Raw genomic sequence first — 19,480 nt, 5'->3', positions numbered from 1 at the left:
GAGCACCGGAAACCACCCGACACCCCAGAGCTTTCCTGCCACAAGTTTATCAATAGGTGAACGAAAGACTCGGACAATTTCTAGAACGTATGACGAGAACCTGCTCTCTTGGTGAGAGTGGGCGTGTCCTCGGGGCTTGTCTTCACTGTGATACTTTGGCAAGCACAGATTTTAATGTATTATTGTTGTTTGTTGGGGTGGCACAGCATTTATTCAGACAATATTCATAGGGAAAAAGGTTGGGAACCACCAGTATAAAGTAATGTAATCACATTACTTTATACTGGTGGTTCCCAACCTTTTTTCCACAAGTCTTTACACTCACATGTAAAGACTTGTTTGTGCAAGAAACTTGAAAAGTAAAATGGTGCCCTTCATTCAAGAGTCGTTTCTTTGCAATGGTACTGAAAAAAAATGAAAACATTCAGAAGTATTGTTGAGATGACAACGTGGGCCCATCACTTCATAATTCAGACTGAAAAGATCCCAAATATACTGTTGTCCTGTTTCACATGGTTGAACAGATAAGGCATACATGTTACAGAGTAAAAAATGAAAAAGTTAAAAACATAATCCAGTCACAGGGTGAACAAACATGCATTGCTGCTCGACAGCTTACTCCAACTCTGTACAGGCTGCAGTGAGATTTCTGCTCAAGTCTTGGCTGTGATGTTTCCATGGAGCAGTATGGTGGTGGCTCTGTCCCTCCAAGATGTTCAGTGCAGATGCTGCACCGTGCGTCTCCAGTGGCTGGTCCCGGCGGGCCACGACCTTCACTCATCAGTCCACCCACAACACACGTCTGACACGACAAGGTTTACAAAGTTTAAGCTCCCACCTACCATGTGTGGGTGGAGAGGCAGGAGGTCTGCAGGGAGCAGGTTAGGAGTTATCCTGCAGCTCTTTGGCCTTGGTGAGGATAGTGTGGACGTCTGAGATGGGGTAATCCTGAAGGGGCAATGTACGCCGGGATAAAAAAACCAGGTCACAAAATTCAGCATTTATGTTCCAAATGAATAGGACAGAGACCCTACCTGCAGTGATCTCATGTTAACTGTGAAGTCTCCAACCAGCAAGTTATCACGAATGAGTCTGTGAACAGATGGAGAGATTATGAGTCACAGGCTCAGTAGGATGTGTTTACATGATCACTTATTTACTAAAATGATTGAATTCTCTCCAAGTGAGATCAGATTGTCCCGATTACATGAACACAGAATAGAATGAGCGAATTGATGTGCAGAACAGGTTGTTGTACTGCAACACATGAGTGTAAATGGCCACCAATGAGAAAGAGGATCAGCATAAACCACCTCTTTCTCTCCGAATGGACCTCATCAGATTAGAATCTTCCAATAGATGTGTTTACATCCTTCACATTATCTGTGTCCATGTAAACACATGTGGGTTGAGAGAAGAAAATGGGAGCATGACTGCTCAGGCTCACATGAGCATGGCGCAGCAGACCAGGATGAGGAAGTGGAATCGGTCCTGGTCGGAGAACAGGGTGTCCCAGATGCGGATGACATCTGGGAGCAGGAATTCTTGAGATAGCAACAGGGTGAGCCAGCGGAATGTGAAATATTGAGGCTTGATGTTCTGCTCTTCCTGTGTCAATGGAGCAGATGAGAAGGAAAACAGAAGGGTCAGTTACTGTCCTGACGCCCTTTCAGCATCAATATTACAAAGATGAGCTTTGAGGTGACTCGCAGGTTCCAGCAGAGACGGGCTTTAGTGTTTAATGTGACTAGAAGAGTAGAGAGAGCTCACCAGTTTGAGATAGAGCTCCATGTCCTTTTGCTTGAGCATGGAGTAAACACTCTCCATCTTATAGGTGATGCCGCACTGCGAGTCATCCAGGCTCTTGATGAAGTTATCTCGGTTCTCCGACATCAGGTTGGTAAAACAAAAGAAGGTATCGGCTTCTGCGTGCTCTGTACAATCAGAAAGTCAATAGTAAAAACATGTAGTCCATGTGTCTTTCTGGCATACAAATAATGTCTCAGACAAGACTGGAGCTCCAAGCTCTGACCCAGAAACTTCCTCAAACTGACTATATTTAACACCACGAAGCTTCACCCATACACCAACTCTGTTTGAAGATGAATAACAATGACCATTCCATTGGCTGTTAGGATCTGTGGCAAACGTGTAGTAGATTGGCCCGACGATCTCGTTCATGCCCTGGACGTAGGCAATCCCCGGGTTGAGTTTGGCGTAGATGAAGAGGATCCTCTCCACCACCTCCCAGTGAGCCTCACTGCCATTTGGGAGCACTTCATATTCATTGGAGGGGTAAAGGTTCAAAGCCTTTCCAGGAGAGCTGACCTGGTGGAACACCACACATTTGTTATTGTTAGAGGGTCTGAGGTGTGTCGCACTCTAATTGGAGTACTAAACCTTTGTAAAACCACAAGTTCTTTGTTACTACTACAACCCTCCAGAGTAATCAAGTTTCAAATCATCAGAAATATGTTGCTGCTGGCAAACAGCAAGCCAGAGGCTGGAAACATGATTTTTTAAACACACTGATAGAGATTCCTGGACGAGGTTCTAATTCTGTATCATCTCAGTGTCAACAGGACAAACCGTATGTAAAAACTAAAAACGTATTTCAGCATTTGTGCATAATGAGAAGCTTTGAAGCAAACAAATGAGCGAGCACTTTGAGGACGATTCATCCTGGATAATAAAAAGAGGCGAATCACTGTTTTGTCACGCAAACGGCACACACAGATGATGACTCACGTTGGTGACTCCACTGCGGTTACGGTTTACAGTTTGTGCTTTCAAGGTTGTTTGTTCCACTCGTCGACGCAGCGTCTCGTAATCATTCTGAGGGTCCAGGATCAACTGGCAGGGGTATTCTGTGGGTCGCTGGAAGAACGCCATGTCTGGATAGAGCCGCCTGCAAACACACAATGCTGTTATTTTCTTCTTCATGAGCAACTCAAATACCTTTAAATTAAAAAACAAGGGTTTTTTTGTCCCCTCACACAATGACAGGTTGTTGTCATGAACATACACGGACCATCAGGTTCAGTCATGGAACATCATGGGGAATGTTTTCTAAAAACCCATAAGAGCTCATTAAAAGTTGGTTGAAGAGTTTGGTTGGAAACTTAATTTGTTCATAACAGAGGTTAATTAAATAATTTTTATAAAGTAATGATTGATAAATGTACTTGTGCAATTGTACTGTACAGTTGACTAAAAGGGAATGTTTCTCAGTACCCGACAAAGTTTTAGGATAATGGCGCTCACAGCAGCACTGTTTGGTCCGGACCAGAGTTTGTTTCAGGGGAAATCTGCTTGGCTTGGAGCTTTCACACCTCTGTGAAAACTCCCTGGAACCTCATCTGGCTCAAAGAAGAGGAACTCTGGTTCACCCTTCATTTACAAGTGAACTGAAGTCCGGTTCACAGTGTGAACATGATTCAGGAAAACCTTATTTATCGCCAAGGGGCAATTTAAAAGCAGCACATCAAGGGGCCGTCCACACGAGAACACCAACCATCCACACGGGTGCGTTTTAGGAGCACGAAAACCCCGGTCCACCATGTCACCTAATAACCACAACAATCACAGACTACATACTCCAGGTGGCGCTGCAGAAGCTACTGATGCTAGCAGGAGGAGGATCAGGAGCATCGACCTATATAACGCAGAGTTATTGGAGAAGTCTATGAGCAGGAGTCAGCTTCTATATTTCTATGTTCTCCGACGACACGTCTTTTGGGTTTTTGGTGACTCGCAGCGCCTTTGAAGGCCTGGCGTACGTACTACATGTCCTTAGACATAATGTTGGTACAATGTTGATTGTTGATAGTGGCGTGTGGACAGAACATTTTTTGAGATCGCCAGGGAGAAGAAAGATGAGTTGTAGCTCGTGTGGACGGGGCCTGAGTAGAACATGTGAAGGCAACCAGAAAACCTAAAAACACCAAAAACAAAAGCATAGAAAATAAAAACCATATTTTTGATATCATAGTCAGGCAATGCCAGGGACTATCAGCAAACCTTCTAGCTGATAGAGCAAGAGGACTTGATGTATAGCACAGTGCATTCTGGGTATTAAACAAAAAGCGAACAAGGCGATTCTGAGGAAGCAGATGCAATCGGACAGAGTCCTCGGACCATCCTGGCGCATCACATCACACTCAAAATCCAGAAACTCTACATATGACAGAATACATTATGTATGCAGACCTTTGATAATGCCAAGGACAAACTGGTATTTGGAAGAACAATTCCTAAAGCTGAAAGATGTCAACATCATAGAAATGAGTATCTGTTCACAGACACTTATTTATAAAAGTCATTGTTTTACTAAAATCATGCAGCCCTCTTCTAAACGAGTGTTTCTTTTTCTAAAGTCTTACCTCACATCCTTGTCAATCTGCAGAAGAATCTCATTATCTTTGAAATATGTGTTCCACCTGCTGTCTGGGTTTGGATTCAGAGGCTGAAAAGAATAGAATTAAACACAACAAATGCATATTTAATTCACTCTCCCTAATGTGTTGCTGTACCTGATAAACTTTGAGATGAAATATGTCATCTTTGGAAACAAGGATATTAACAGTCAAACCCACATTCAAATGAATGGTAAACAATTGAACAAATGCATGTAAAACATGTTTTAGAAATTAGTTTTGATGAGAAGCTCAGTTGCAATACACAAGCTGTAATGCATAAGGCTCATAATTATAATCTTCCACCTCATATCAAGAAGTTATTCAAACAAAGAGAGGCAATATAGCCTCAGGGGCAGTGGGAGTTTTGTTAAAAAAATAAGGCATGAACACATTTTTAAAAAGTTGATGCGTTTCTGTAAGAGGGGTTAGTCTTTGGAACAAATTGCATGATAACCAAAAAAAATCTGACATGCTTAAAACATTTCAAAGTTGGTTGAAGCTCAGCACATCAAGCTCAGCAAAGACAAGATTAAGAGTCACTGTGTTCCCTTAGAGGACAGTTTATGTTTGGTTTCTCAGAAAAAGCAAAGAAAATGCAGGTTTTTGTTGTTTTTGTTTCTTTTACTTAAATTGCAGAAGCTTTACTTATAGTATGTACAGGGTTCGGTTAAATAAGTTTAACTACAGTCTAAACCCTTCGGTCTTCCTCTGCTTTTTCGTTTTTGTTGCATCGTGTATTTGGTTAACCGTATAAACTATTACTTCTACGACTACTTCTCTGTTAGTCCTGGCTGACGGATCAAACACATAAATGAACATTTTTGACCTGACTGTGAACAATCCCATCAATACCAGAAGTTACATCAAACTTTATCTGTCGTTTGGACAGGAAGAGTCTCCACTAAATATCTGAAAAGTCACAGAGGTGCTCAGACTTCACATTTTAGAAGAAGTGCTGTTTTCAGGGACTTAAGGTGGCCTATTTACTGTTGTCACTTTCAAATGTTGTGTAAACTTAGCATAAGCTGTGGATGGGGTTGTAGTTTCCCATTAAAAAGGCCCAACAAAGGATTCAGAGAGAAACACAAGACACAAGTACAGATGTGGAAGGTTTTTGAACAGATGTTGAATAAAACAAAGTCAAGATACAAACCCTTGTTCACCTAAGACCTTTCCAGAACCTTTCACTGGTTTCATTTGGTCTGTGACCAAAGTGTTCACTGAACTCAGTATTCAAACATAAGGTGCTTCTCAATAAGGAAATTATTGTAATATATATATATATATATACAGCTATGTTCAGAATAATAGCAGTCCAACATGACTAACCAGATAAATCACTGTTTTTGGTATAAAACATAATAATAAATGGAAAATAATTTACCAGCAGGTGTAGTAAAGTCAGAGGAACCAACAGACCCAACTTTGATGATAAGAATACTCCTGGCTCTGTGTAATTGACTAATTAAATAAAAGGGGCATGTTCAAAAAACTAGCAGTGTGGAGTTCAATCAGTGAGATCATTGATTATGTGAAAGAAACAGGTGTCAATCAGGTGGCCCTTATTTAAGGATGAAGCCAGCACATGTTGTGCAGGCAATTCTCTGTGAAAACTGACGAAAGATGGGTCGTGCCAAACATTGTTCAGAAGAAAAGCGTGCTTTGATTAAAAAGTTGATTGGAGAGGGGAGAACGTATAAAAAAGTGCAGGAAATGATCGGCTGCTCAGCTAAAATGATCTCCAATGCTTTAAAATGGAAAGACAAACCAAGGAAGACTACCATTGGAATGGACCGAAGGATAGTCAGAATGGGAAAGACTGAGCCAAGGGTCTGCTCCAGGGAGATCAGAGACGGTCTGAAGGGACCTGTGAGTGCTGGGACCATTAGAAGACGCTATGTGAGGCGAATCTACCAGCAAGAAGCCCCCGCTAAGTCCCACTGTTGCAAAAAAGACATGTGCTGAAGAGGATTGAATTTGCCAAACATCATGTCGACTGGCCTCTAGAGAAATGGAGAAACATTTTGTGGACTGATGAAAGTAAGATTGTTCTTTTTGGATCCAGTTTGTCAGACGACCCCCAAACCCTGAATACAAGCCCCAGCACACTCTGAAGACCGTGAAGCATCATGATGTGGGGCTGTTTCTCTTACCTTTATATCACATACCAGGGATCATGGATCAATTTGGATACATCACAATACTTGAGAAGGTCATGCTGCCTTATGCCGAATGTAAAATGCCCCTGAAATGGGAGTTTCAACTGGACAATGACCCCAAACATACCAGTAAGCAGCCAAATCTTGGTCCAGACCAACAACATTGAGGTTCTGGAGTGGCCAGCCCAATCCCCGGACCTTTATCCAATTGAGCACTTGTGGTGTGACATAAAATTTGCTGTTTCTGAGGCAAAACCCCAAAATGCAGAGGAATTGTGGAAGGTTGTCCAATGTTCCTGTTCAGAGGGGCCAGAGGTTGGTTGACTCCAAGCAGCACAGATGTGCAGCAGTTATCAAAAACAGGGGTTATTCAATGAAATATTAGTTAACCAATTGTCAGGATTGCTAAATGTTAATATTTTTTCAGTTTATTTAGTAAATATTTGAGTTTGTAATGAGAAATGCCGACACTGCTATTTTTTTTAACACAGAAATATCACCTTTTCCTTCATATTCTGTAAAGTGATTAAATATTGATACTTTTTTCTTCATGATTTGTTGTGCAATACCATGTGCAGCGTTCCTAATGAAAGAAAATTAAAAATATTATAAGGATTTTGAGCTTTATTCACATTTTTAAAAACACTGCTATTATTTTGAACATAGCTGTATATAGTAGTGCTGTAAATCGATTAAAAAAACTAACTAATTGCACAATTTTCTGTAAATAATTGCGATTAATTGCATTGTTTTTCTCCTCAAGACTGACGCTCGTAATTGATATTTTTTTCAGGGAAAACCACAGAATTTATGTCGAGTCAACACACAGAGACTATATTTAAAATAAAAGACTATTTTTATAACGTTCTTTTAGCTTTTGGTGAAACTTTCTCCCCGACATCAGCAAAATAATAAAAACATAAATACATGAATTAATAAACGTCTAAAGTAAGTCTGGGTTTAGTTAGAGTGCAGGTTCACCACTTTGATCATTTGAATCTTTCTACAAAGAAAGTTGTAAACCTATTACATGAACTAAGTGAAAATACACTGCAATACACACACACACACACACACACACACACACACACACACACACACACACACACACACACACACACACACACACACACACACACACACACACACACACACACACACACACACACACACACACACACACACACACACACAGAATACAGGAGAGCCAGGGAAAGAGAGAAAGAGGAGAAATTCATATTTTACTTGCAAGTCTTTCTTCCAGCTTCAGCAGTATGTTGGCTCCTGGTCAGCCAACATGGCAACCTGCTGTTTCAGTATTACTTAAATTCGGCTTTTCAAAGTAGAGCTATTGACTTTCACTTTATTATTCAGTTGTCAGGGAACTTTAAAGTAAAGTGAAACTTTCTACCTTCATATTATTGCACTAGGTATTGTGCTGCTCTGTCGTCACAGTGCATCCAGAGACGCTGCTCATCCTGCTGCCCCGGTGAGGGAGGGGAAAAACTCAACTACGTTAAATTATTTTAACAAATTAAACATTTCAAATCAATTAACTATATTAACGCATTATTTTTGACAGCACTAATATACATATTCTATATATAAAACTGCAGTGCATTTCCATCTGCTCATTTTTGAAAAAAATTATGAAAAACTGATTTCTATTAGAATAATAAATCACAAAAATAACAGGGTTCATACATCTTTTCACCTTATTTGTTGTTAAGAATTCTCCATAACTAAGAAGTGCGAATATGCATCACTTCATGTGAAAAAACTTAAAAACTTCTACAAATGTAAACCCGAGTAACAAAACTCACAGTAAATGTGGCTATTGATGTGCGCTGCGGCACTTTTCCTCTTTATGTGGCCAACAAGCACAGCTTCGTCCATGTTGGAGATCTCGAATGTTTGACAGAGCAACTGGCACTGAGCATCTTGGGTCGATGTGTTTGACAACAATCACTGGTATTTTAAAAGCTCCCTGCCCGGCCCAGCAGAGCTGATTGATACCTGCTCCCAGTGTTAGTGTCACAAGGCTCCCGGTGTCGTGGCAAATACGGTACGAGTCTAAATTGAGTCTGATTTCAACTACTGCACATGCCCCAGATTCGCTGTGGAGCAATTGGGCACGCATTACATGCCAAATAATACGCCTTGGCTTTAACCTGTACCCATTTCGGCTTCAGATATTGTTACACAAAAAAAAAAAGCACTATAATCTGACTTCACAAAAGTCAAGTTTGGCAACTGCAAACGAAATAAACCAAATTCATGTGAGAAAAAACACAATACAAAGTAACTGTTTTTATCATATTTGCTCCTAGTATGCTAACTGTATCTAAATGTTATGTTGGCTGCAGCACATACAAAGAAGTTCAAATGGAACCTGTTGTAAATATGGACCGTATTTGCCATGACCCCAGAGGTGGAAATCACTGAATGCACTTCTTGTACACCAGTGAAATATCACGATCGATGATTATTAATAATGTTTGAAAATAATAATTAGGACTATATCTACCCTAGTTAGCTATTATGCAATATGCATTTCCATAACTTTTCCAAAACCATAAACAAAAAATACAAATCAATAACCTTTTCAGGGCCTGGAAATGACATTTATGATTTTCATAATGTCTCCAGGTTTGTCATGACTGTGTGAACCCTGTCAAGTGAAAGGTTGATTCCTGACTGATCCATGTGAACTTGAGGTTGGGTTTGGAGCTGGCTGCCGCACTCACGTGGTCCTCCATTGTTACGTCCTCTCTGGAAAGACCCAGGTTGGCTTTGGCAATCCCAGGCTGGATGATCATTTCTTTGAGGAACTGCGAGTACACCTCCCTGTGACAACACAAATAAGGAAGCCAAGTATTCAACCTTATAAATTGAAAGCAACAATCAATTCAACCCGTTACTCAAAGTTTCAGGTAAACAAACCGTAAGTGACTTTATCCCCTAAGACTGGAGGATTTGCAGCTTTTTCTTGACAGTAATGAATACTTCAGTAATCTAAGCTGGCAATAAGGACATTTTCAACCTACTTCGTATAATATCTGACCTTTTTCTTCAAAACTGTCAGCGTCACAGTGTTTGGCTCGCTATTCACTTTTTTCCCCTCTTATTTAGTTTCAGCGGAGCGCCATGATGTACTTACCTCTGCTTTTTGAGGAAAGACTCCCATAACGTCTGATCCAGAGGTAGATAATTTAGAAGGATCTGTAAAAAAAAAAAAGCATTAACTAAACTCACTATTTATAAACACAATATGTTTGGCTGTCTTCTTTAGTCACATTTAATTTGTGATCCTATTAACCGATGACACCGTTTTTTTAAAATGGCACCATCAATGCTAATCTCACTTTTTGTGTCGATTCCTGACACAATCGTCTGAAACTGAAGTTCTTTTGCTTCTGTTATTTTTCTGTGCGCAGACACATGACATGGTTTAATAATTACAGCACGTGAAGTTCTGTTGCTCCTTCTGGGCAACCTGAACAAACTTGCTATGTTCCATCAGACACATACATGTGAGTGGCATCACCCTTGACTTATGTAACTCTCCACACTGTCTCATGGCAACTTGTTTGACAGTCCCTTGTTATCACCTTGGTTAATAGTGTTATCCACCAGAGCAGATGTGGCAGTGGCTGTGCAGTATCCACAGTTTGACACTATTAAACCTTCCCCATATGTTCCCATATACAGTATTACCCCAACTAATTATAAATCGCTCTGGGCCCACAATGTTTCCCCATTCAAAAGTAAGTTCTTGGAATAATGACATAAGCCATGACGTTAATAGGTGAAACGTTTCACCATACAAGACAATAAATATTATACTGTTATTTATTCATGAAGCATCTGTCACTCAAAACTGTACCAAAGGGTTACGATTTTTCATCACCCTTCCGTTGGGAAACCCGACACTATAGAACGAATCCAATAAGCAGTAAAACGCAGCCGCCTGCTGATTGGCCAACGATTGATGTCACTCTCGACACGCCAGCAATATTTAAATATCTCATTGGCTCTATAAATCTTTTGTTGTTGTTCACAGACTGTGTTTTGCATTGGTTGTTTTTCATTTTGCTGCAATACAACATCCATATTGGTCCTGAAAGAGCAGGTGTTGCAGGTGCATGCGCTGCGGCTGGAACCGGACCGGCCCGGACTGGAGCTCGGAGGCGGCCCGCCCACAGCGAAGACTACTGTTGCGTAATGACGACATCAGTGTCACCATCAATTCCGCATACATTTTAACAGTACCCTCTGCCGCGTAAATGCTTTTTGGGTCCGAGTACATTTTGCCATACCGTATCGTTCAGTCCCGTCACATTTTGTGCAGTGGAACTGGGCTTTATTTTCACATTTTGATTGTATTAAATGGGAAACTCAATCACATATACATAAGTGCAGGACAAACACTCATTATTAAGGCATTAAAGCTTATATGCACAGCATATTTATTTATTTTTTCAATGACTGTAATGAAACCATTGTATGGCATTAGCATCAACCAGAAAACCACCTGTTCTGATCCAATTACACTTCATGATCAAGTCTCATCTCTTAGTTCCAAAACAAGTCCAACCCCTGATGATCATGTACCAGTCGTGTCTCAGCTACTCTTCGCTGTGCATCAGCGTACTTAAGCAGCACTTTAAGCTGTAGTTTGGGATTAAAGGCTTCAAATGCGTTTTAATACATACAATATATCTCAGATAAATGTCTACAATTATTGTGCTTGATTTAGGCTGTTTTCTAAAGGATTTACTTTTTTTCTTTAATAGTATTCATCTAGTTTTTCCATTTAGTGAAAGTTGTTCTGAGGTTCATGAAGAGTAAGATCCAGTCCACACAAAGACGAAGCTCCCAACTCTTGTCAAGAGTTTTGCCAAAAGTCGGGAGCCAATCATGTCATGAGTGTTTCCTCCGAGTTTATTACATATCTGAAACAAGATCTTAATGTCTGTCTCTAAAGATAGGCAGTGGCAACGTCATGATGTATTTATTGTGAACATGAGGACAGGTTGTGTCAGTGTTTAAGAACACATTTTACTTTCTGTCACATTGACAATATTAGCTGAAGAGAGACTTCAGTCTTTTGGAGTGTTGTTAACAGATCACTGGTTCAAAGCATTTAAAATGACCTTCATCCTGCAATTGCTTGAGAAAATTATAGTTTATTCATTTTTGTAAATTGGCTCAAGAGCCAGTCTTTGTTGTGCGAACAACATGTGTCACAAGTGTCCTGGGACAGTGGCCTCACAATAAATGTGCCATAAGTAAGACATAAACATGTTCAGTGCACACTGTGTTTTCCTTTAGGAGGAAGTGCCAGTCTGAGTTGTACCGTTGTTCCAACATGGACATGGACGTCTGTGTCTGGCGGTCTGCAGAGACACTGAGCCTTAAAACGGCCTGGGCAGAGGAACCGTCCAAACCAAGCTGGATGACTCAGAACTGCACACTGTGCCATTTAATGGAAGGTACCAACACATTCCCAACTCAAGTGGTTAGCTCGAAATGCACGATACAGACAAATGTAAACCCCCAGTTTGATGTCTGACTGTGTTTTGTTGAAAGAGAGGAACCTTGAAGCAGCATTTCCTGACAGAGGAATGATGACTTACTTTCCAGCAAAGTGCACGTATGCCTCCTTCAAAGGGTATTCCTGAAATGAGTGAAGAAGCAGAATGGTCAAAGAAATTATTTCATAAAAGCACTACAACGCAGCAGCACTGCAAAGTAAAACTTACCATTGAAGCACAGGTCTCTCAGTGTCTTCAGGTTAATGGTTTCCTCACTTAAGGCCACTTTGAACTCCTGTATTCTGAAGAAAGAAGGAAGTTTTACAACTAAAATAATTTCTCATCATTGCATTTCTATTAACATCAACCTCCAAGATAATAAATGCTATCGGAAATCATGCAATGCTTCAGTTTTCTCAGACTTTTGGTGTGTTTCAGTTGCCCAATTAAAGATTGGTTTGACTAGATTTTTGGGGCCCTTCTGCCTGTGTACATGAGCCTGCAGTGAATGAAATGTACTCTAAAGTTTGTATTTCACACAGAAATCACAGAAAAGACTTTAAATTGAGGAATCCTCAATTTGTCTGAAAGGACTGAACTGAATCAAAAACGGCAGGTACCAGGGACTCATAAAGAATAATTTTTTTATGTGTACCCATTCGGGCTGCTCAATTAATCGAATTCTAATCACGATTACAATAACGGCTCCAGACGATCTCAAAATGGACATAATCGAAGAAAAGCCGATGAACGGGAGTCAGCAAAGTTCAGCAAAGAACTCCAAATTTAATTCTCCATTTAACCTCACTTATGAGTAACTCCTTACTTTTCTCTCTCTCCAGAGAGAGAGTGCAGCGCAGTGTCACACCAAAATACTTCCAACCGGAAACCCCGCCTCTCTACAAAATAAAGTTCACCACTGTGATGATCAGTTAAGGTCATAATTCACCGAATTACTGTGGGGCGGTGGGGAACTTTATTTCGTAGAGAGGAAGTACCGTAAATTCCGGACTACAGAGCACACCTGATTAAAAGCCGCATGCTCTAATTTTAGAAAGAAAATACATTTTGTTCTTGTACAAGCCGCACCGGATTTTAAGCCGCACGTGTCCCACGTTGTAATATGAGATATTAGCTCAAAAATCATACTCAGTTTTCACTGGTGCCAGGACAAAGAGGGGGTTCTGTGCTGGGCAAAACTCTACACAGAACCCTAATGCACTGCATTCAACGAGGTTAAAGCTCTGCTGCATCACAAAGCAGTTGGCTTCACACTCCGACATCCACCCACCTCCAGGTCATGCACGAATACAGAGAAAGTGTAGCCTTTAACACACCCGAAGAAGCCTAATCATTCCACACCAACCCATTTTATTCGGCAGCATCTTATTATAGCAGTAACATTTTCTTTTTCTGGATCGGGCTAGCAGCTGATTAAAAACATTGGACTCATTTAAATAAGGATCTCTGCACCTGGCGGCCTTAGCCCTGGTGGAGGAATTAAAACTGTAATCTTGTAATCACGGGAGGGAGGGACAGACAGAACTATTTTCTGTGAAACCCATTTGTCAGGAGTCCTCGCGACATTGAGGTAGAACTAGAGCCTCAGCATAATTATAGGAGACAAGCTGTACCCCCCCCCCCTTTTTTTTCTGTTACGACTGTGTTAAACCTTATATCGTCAAAATAGTACATTTATACACACTCTTGAATATTTTCTTTCAATGCAGTCAATACTGTAAAGTCCTTGTTAATGCTACTGTTAATGGATTACAGGGAGATGCTAATGTTGTCAAACCTCGATAGATTAAAGCTCTCATTATCTTTTGCTATTTTTATTATTGTTATGAACAATAACAATCTCTACATTAATAATAATGTTTTGGTGAATTTTTCATCCCACTAACTGGATGGTGATGTTTTTATTCTTGGGTCGCTTGTCACTGTTGAGATTACTTCTGTTGACCAACAAGCTATAATTTACTGTAAGCCACTAAGGTAAACTACATCTATTTAATTGCTCATTTACCTTAATTGCAGTTTCAATTAACTATTGGTAATGAGTAGGGATTCACCGATCCAGGTTTTTTGACTTCCGATCCGATACCCAAATTTGATTATCTGCCAATACCGATATTATTCCGATATCAGAGTTGTGTTTGCTTTAATCATATTATCATCATCATTATTATTGATTTTATATGAGGCTGTAATAAACTCCTCTCTGTAGTAAAGCAATAAATGTACGAATGCATGCATGTTTTCTCTCAAAGACAACTTGAGGTTAGTAGAAGGTGAGAAAAGGAAGCAGTACAAACTATTTGTTCACTTTGGACAATGTGGGGGTCTGAGTGACGTCATCATCTCATAATAAACCAGTTCCATCTTTAAAACCTCACAATCACTGTATTAATTCCTGGAGAAATGCTTTATCAATGCAGCACAAACTGCAATTCGTACAACTCTTGCAGTACAAATGATTGGGACTATTTTCAGGGGCTTTTGCGTGGAGGAGGACGCAGCTTCATGGAGGTGTGAATCACCTGCTGCCGTGGAGGAACAAGCTATTCTCCGCAACAACCTGGCCTTTTAAAACGGAGACATCTGGCAGTAGAGTTTCCGCCTCGCTGTACAACGCCTTTACAATCCGATCCAGTATCGGTATCGGGCTCCGATATGAACGGAATTCACGGATCGGAAATTTCTGATCCAACCTGCAGGGGTTTCTGCTCCATGAAGCCTCATCTGTGCTTCTGCTGAATGAGTCCACGTGTTTTTGCTCTGGCTGCTCTGCTGGCTGCAAAATGTGGAATGGATTTCCTGAACAGAGGCGGGTCTCAATGAGAGGCAGAGTAATGAGTCAGGAAATCCTTTCCACAGTTTTCAGTCAGCTTAGCATGCTACGGAACTAGCGCCGTTGTGCAAACCAACTGTTCATGACAATATGTCGCTGTTTGGACGGATTTTACGCTCAAAACACTGCAAAGTATCCACGTGAATGTTTGCCTCAGTGAGGCGGACGCTCAGCCAACAGACGTCACCATTTTAAGACTCCAGCTCGCCCAGGAGAACAGCTCGTTCCTCCGTGGGAGCAGGCAACTCACACCTCAGTGAAGCTGCCTCCTCCTCCACGCTAAACTCCCTGAAAATAGTCCCAATCATTTGTGTTGTGTTAGAGCTGGAAAAACTGCAGATTGTGCTGCTTCACTAAAGAATTTCTCCAGGAATTAATAAAGTGATTCTGAGGTTTTAAAAATAGAACTAGTTTCTTATGAGGACGTCACTCAGACCCCCACATTGTCCAAAGTGAACAACATTTTTGTACTGCTTCCTTTTCTGACCCTTCCACTAACCTCAAGTTGTCTTTTGAGAGAAAACATGCAAACATTCCTACATTTATAACTTTACTGCAGAGAGGAGTTTATTACTGCCTCATATAAAATCAATAATAATGATAATTTTATTAAAGCAAACACAGCTCTGGTATCAGAATAATATCGGTATTGGCAGATATTCTAATTTGGGTATCGGATCCGAAAAAGCTCAGAAATCTTATAAGGGTAAACCTTAATAGACAGTGGTCATTACCTGAAATGCCACTGGTTGAAAAACTGTTCCATAATAGTAAACCAATGGTTAAAACCATCTCTAAGGTATATGGAGATCTGTTATCCTTTTTACCAGTATCTGCACTTGACAAATCTAGGCTTCGAATAGGAGACAGATTCAGGCACAGGGACTGACCCAGGATTGTCAAAGGAACCTTTGCAGCAACGCTGCTACATGTACTCTTAATTCAAGTTACAGGTTAATTCAGTTAAAATGTCTACATCAGACGTATTTAACCCCCTCCCAGCTGCATGGTTTTAATCCAAACCTTTCCCCCATGAGCTTCAGCTGTGGCCTTGCTGAGGGCACTTTTGTCCAACTTCACCTGGTACTGCAGTAAACTACAAAGTTTTTAGCAGATCTGTGATGCTTTATATTTAATGCGTCATTGCTTTTCTATTGGTTCCCGAGGTGAGTTGTTTGGGAAACCTCCCACATAGACTCTCAATCAAGCTGACAGAAATCTCACCATTACGAAAACGTTTATTGCACTGAAATGGAAGTCAGACCTTGCAATACCAGTTGGATTGTGGTTCTCAGAAGGGAGGAGTTGGATACCTTTACAAAAGAAAACGTTTATCAATTACACGGAGAATCTCCCATCTCATATGGTTGAATGATGATCTGATTGGCCTCTTACTTTTTATCACACACACAGTGTGGCCATTATATTGACGTTACTCTGGCTAAAGTCAAAATATCTCCTTTTTCATTTTCTTTTCTTGTGTTGGTTCCTTTATTTGTTTACTATTGCTGGTGTAGTGTTTTGACTTGTTTTTGTTTTCTGCTTATTCTTTTTTAAAGCATTTGTAGTGTATAGTGTGGATTTTTGTAATGTTATTGTGTGATTGTGGACTTTGTATTACATTTGACCGCCCCCAAAGAATGTAGATTAAAAAAAGCTGCCCATTACACATTAGTTAAGACCTGAAGATTGAACAAATAAACACAATGACAAACTTAAAGAAATGCTGTGTAAGGTAACTTAGTTGGTCTCAGCTGTGCTTGTTAAGTTGTTTTCTCTATCCATCTTCTATCCCACTTATCCAGTTGAAGGTGGTGGGGTGCTGGAGGTGAACCCAGCCTACTGATGGCGAGAGCAGGAGACACCCTGGACAGGTCACCAGGCTGCCACATATAGACAACCGCTCACGTTCACAACTTGACAGAATTATAGCATCACCAAGTGACCTCATACGCATTTTTTTTTAGACTGTGGGAGGAAACCAGAGAACATGCAGAAAACCCAATATCAAACTCCACACTTGAACCCACAACCTTCTCGCCGTGAGGCCAGAGCACAAACCACTGCACTACTTTTTATCTGTTGGTAATATTATTATAATATTTCTGTTAGTGATATTGGTTAATTGTGTGTAATCATTAAGGATGCACAGCAGAGCCTAGGTTTATGGCAATAGGAACAATCACAAGAAACATATCACAAACTTAGTGACTTAACTCTGATGTCCCTGCACTCAGCAAGCATGTTCTCCAAATTCAAAACGACTGAATTTGAAGTATGACACGTGTGATGATTTGTAGTTCATTCTCAAAACATTGTGCAACTACCTAATCAATGGTTTGAGGGTTTTACGAAGCATACAATTCAAGAAAAAAACCGAATATAATGCAGCCATGGCAGTAGATATAATTCTGAATTCAGTTGTGTATGAAAGGAATCCCGTGTACTTAAAGAAATGTGTCATGAGAGGACAGCGGACAACTGGGCTGAGCTGTTTACATGCCGACTGTATTTGCATAGCCGCTTCTTGCAGTGTTTGCAGGGTATTAAAACAGTTTTCTATGTAACTGTTAACAGCTGTTTGAATGAGGGTCGAAGCAGCCTTTAAGGGGGAAGAAGTCCTGTGTTGACTGGTCGTTTGCTTCGTGCTGACAGCAGCACATCCTGCAGCTGGAAGCTAAGCTAAGCTAACAGGGGAAGTGCGGGTCAGCTGATGTGCTAACCGGGAGCTAGCGCCGCTAATTCCAAAAGAGCAAGTTAGAATGTAAACCAGTATTCAATAAATATCACACCAAATTGGGAAGTGTCAAGGTGAATAGAATAAAGTTATCCTCCGTGTCGTCAATGTTTCGCAGCCTGAAGTAAGCTTGTGTTTGGTTAGCTGGGTGCTGCGAGCTGCATGTTGACTATTGACTACAGATCTGATGCTAACAGCAACAAAAATGAATGTAAATGAAGAAAAACTGAAACATATCATGTTTCGATGCTTCTCACCTGTTTCTGTACGCAGTAGACATGTCGAGGCGGCCGGTGGGTTTTCCTCCAACTCTCCTTCCAGAAAGGAATAAATGAGTGCGAGTGAGAGAGAGAGAGAGAGAGAGAGAGAGTGAGAGAGAGAGAGAGACTACCTGCAGCAACGAAGTCTGTAGAATCTCCACTCCAGGCTCTCTCCACTGTCAGACAGGAAGTGCTCATGCAAAACAAAATGCGACAATTCAAAATAAAATGGGATAGACTGAAATGCCGAAATGCTCGTGGATAATTCAGAATGCGTTAATTAGTCAACAACGCAACATTAAAAGCTACTTTCTTGAATGTAGTACAGTACATATCGTTTTTGCTTTTTTAAAATCTATATAGCACGTGTACCCTGAGTATTTATGCCAATAAATGATTGTATTGTAGCGACCGCTGTGGAATGAAGGGGCTGCGGCACAAAGGACGTGGGAAGTGCCTCTTGTAACTTTGTTCTTGTGTTGCCTCAGTTACGTTATAGTCCCGTGTTTTGTTTTTACTGTCTCAGTCAGTTGTAGTTTGTGTGTCAGTTCTTACAGTAACAGTTTGTGTATCCAGGTATCTTAGTCTTACATGTGATTCATGTGCATTTTATGTGACACCCTGAGTCACGGGGAGGTTGCGATTGAGCGCACAACTCCAAGCAGCGCATGCATGGATGGTTCAAATAAAGTCATTCCTTAGTCTGCTGGTCCTGGTGTGTGCACAGCAGCTCTCCAGCATATTATACTATTGCTGAATGTATAATATAGGATCATTTATGGCCACAAATTATTGTATAATATCAATTGTTATGACTGTGGTTGTATTTGTGTGTGTGACGCAATTTTGTGTTGTGCTCCAGTAGCTCCTAGGCAGTACTGAAGGGCCTGTTCCTGTTCCTGCTCCTCCATGTCCAGTACTGAAGGACCTGTTCCTGTTCCTCCATGTCCAGTACTGAAGGGCCTGTTCCTGTTCCTCCATGTCCAGTACTGAAGGGCCTGTTCCTCCTCCTCCATGTCCAGTACTGAAGGGCCTGTTCCTGCTCCTCCATGTCCAGTACTGAAGGGCCTGTTCCTGTTCCTCCATGTCCAGTACTGAAGATCCTGTTCCTGCTCCTCCATGTCCAGTACTGAAGGGCCTGTTCCTCCTCCTCCATGTCCAGTACTGGAGGGCCTGTTCCTCCTCCTCCATGTCCAGTACTGAAGGGCCTGTTCCTGCTCCTCCATGTCCAGTACTGAAGGGCCTGTTCCTGTTCCTCCATGTCCAGTACTGAAGATCCTGTTCCTGCTCCTCCATGTCCAGTACTGAAGGGCCTGTTCCTCCTCCTCCATGTCCAGTACTGAAGGACCTGTTCCTCCTCCTCCATGTCCAGTACTGAAGGGCCTGTTCCTGCTCCTCTATGTCCAGTACTGAAGGGCCTGTTCCTGTTCCTCCATGTCCAGTACTGAAGGGCCTGTTCCTGTTCCTCCATGTCCAGTACTGAAGGACCTGTTCCTCCTCCTGCATGTCCAGTAC

General features: G+C 41.2%; 1 protein-coding gene across 1 annotated transcript; it reads right to left on the bottom strand.

Moving 5' to 3' along the window:
* Positions 1-392: 392 nt before the first annotated feature.
* On the bottom strand, positions 393-18,087 carry tbc1d13 (TBC1 domain family, member 13). The gene is made up of 12 exons (XM_080510572.1): positions 17,963-18,087; positions 12,343-12,416; positions 12,217-12,257; positions 9,738-9,799; positions 9,325-9,424; positions 4,383-4,465; positions 2,749-2,908; positions 2,118-2,328; positions 1,771-1,934; positions 1,448-1,608; positions 1,035-1,092; positions 393-948 (listed from the first exon to the last, which is right to left on the bottom strand). Exons 1-12 carry the CDS (start codon positions 17,983-17,985, stop codon positions 883-885), a joined length of 1,203 nt encoding a protein of 400 aa, XP_080366698.1. The 5' UTR covers positions 17,986-18,087; the 3' UTR covers positions 393-882.
* Positions 18,088-19,480: the final 1,393 nt, after the last annotated feature.

This window comes from Blennius ocellaris (genome assembly GCF_963422515.1).
Source record: "Blennius ocellaris genome assembly, chromosome: 15".
Taxonomy (NCBI): domain Eukaryota; kingdom Metazoa; phylum Chordata; class Actinopteri; order Blenniiformes; family Blenniidae; genus Blennius; species Blennius ocellaris.
Note: the sequence above shows the minus strand (reverse complement) of the source record. Positions and strands in the feature narration are given on the sequence as shown.

Coding starts and splice junctions, on each gene's coding strand:
- tbc1d13 (XM_080510572.1), bottom strand. CDS start 17,985: ATGTCTACTGCGTACAGAAACAG. Junction 12,417..17,962: donor TCTACTGCGTACAGAAACAG/GTGAGAAGCATC, acceptor TTCTTTCTTCAG/AATACAGGAGTTCAAAGTGG. Junction 12,258..12,342: donor GAGAGACCTGTGCTTCAATG/GTAAGTTTTACT, acceptor CACTCATTTCAG/GAATACCCTTTGAAGGAGGC.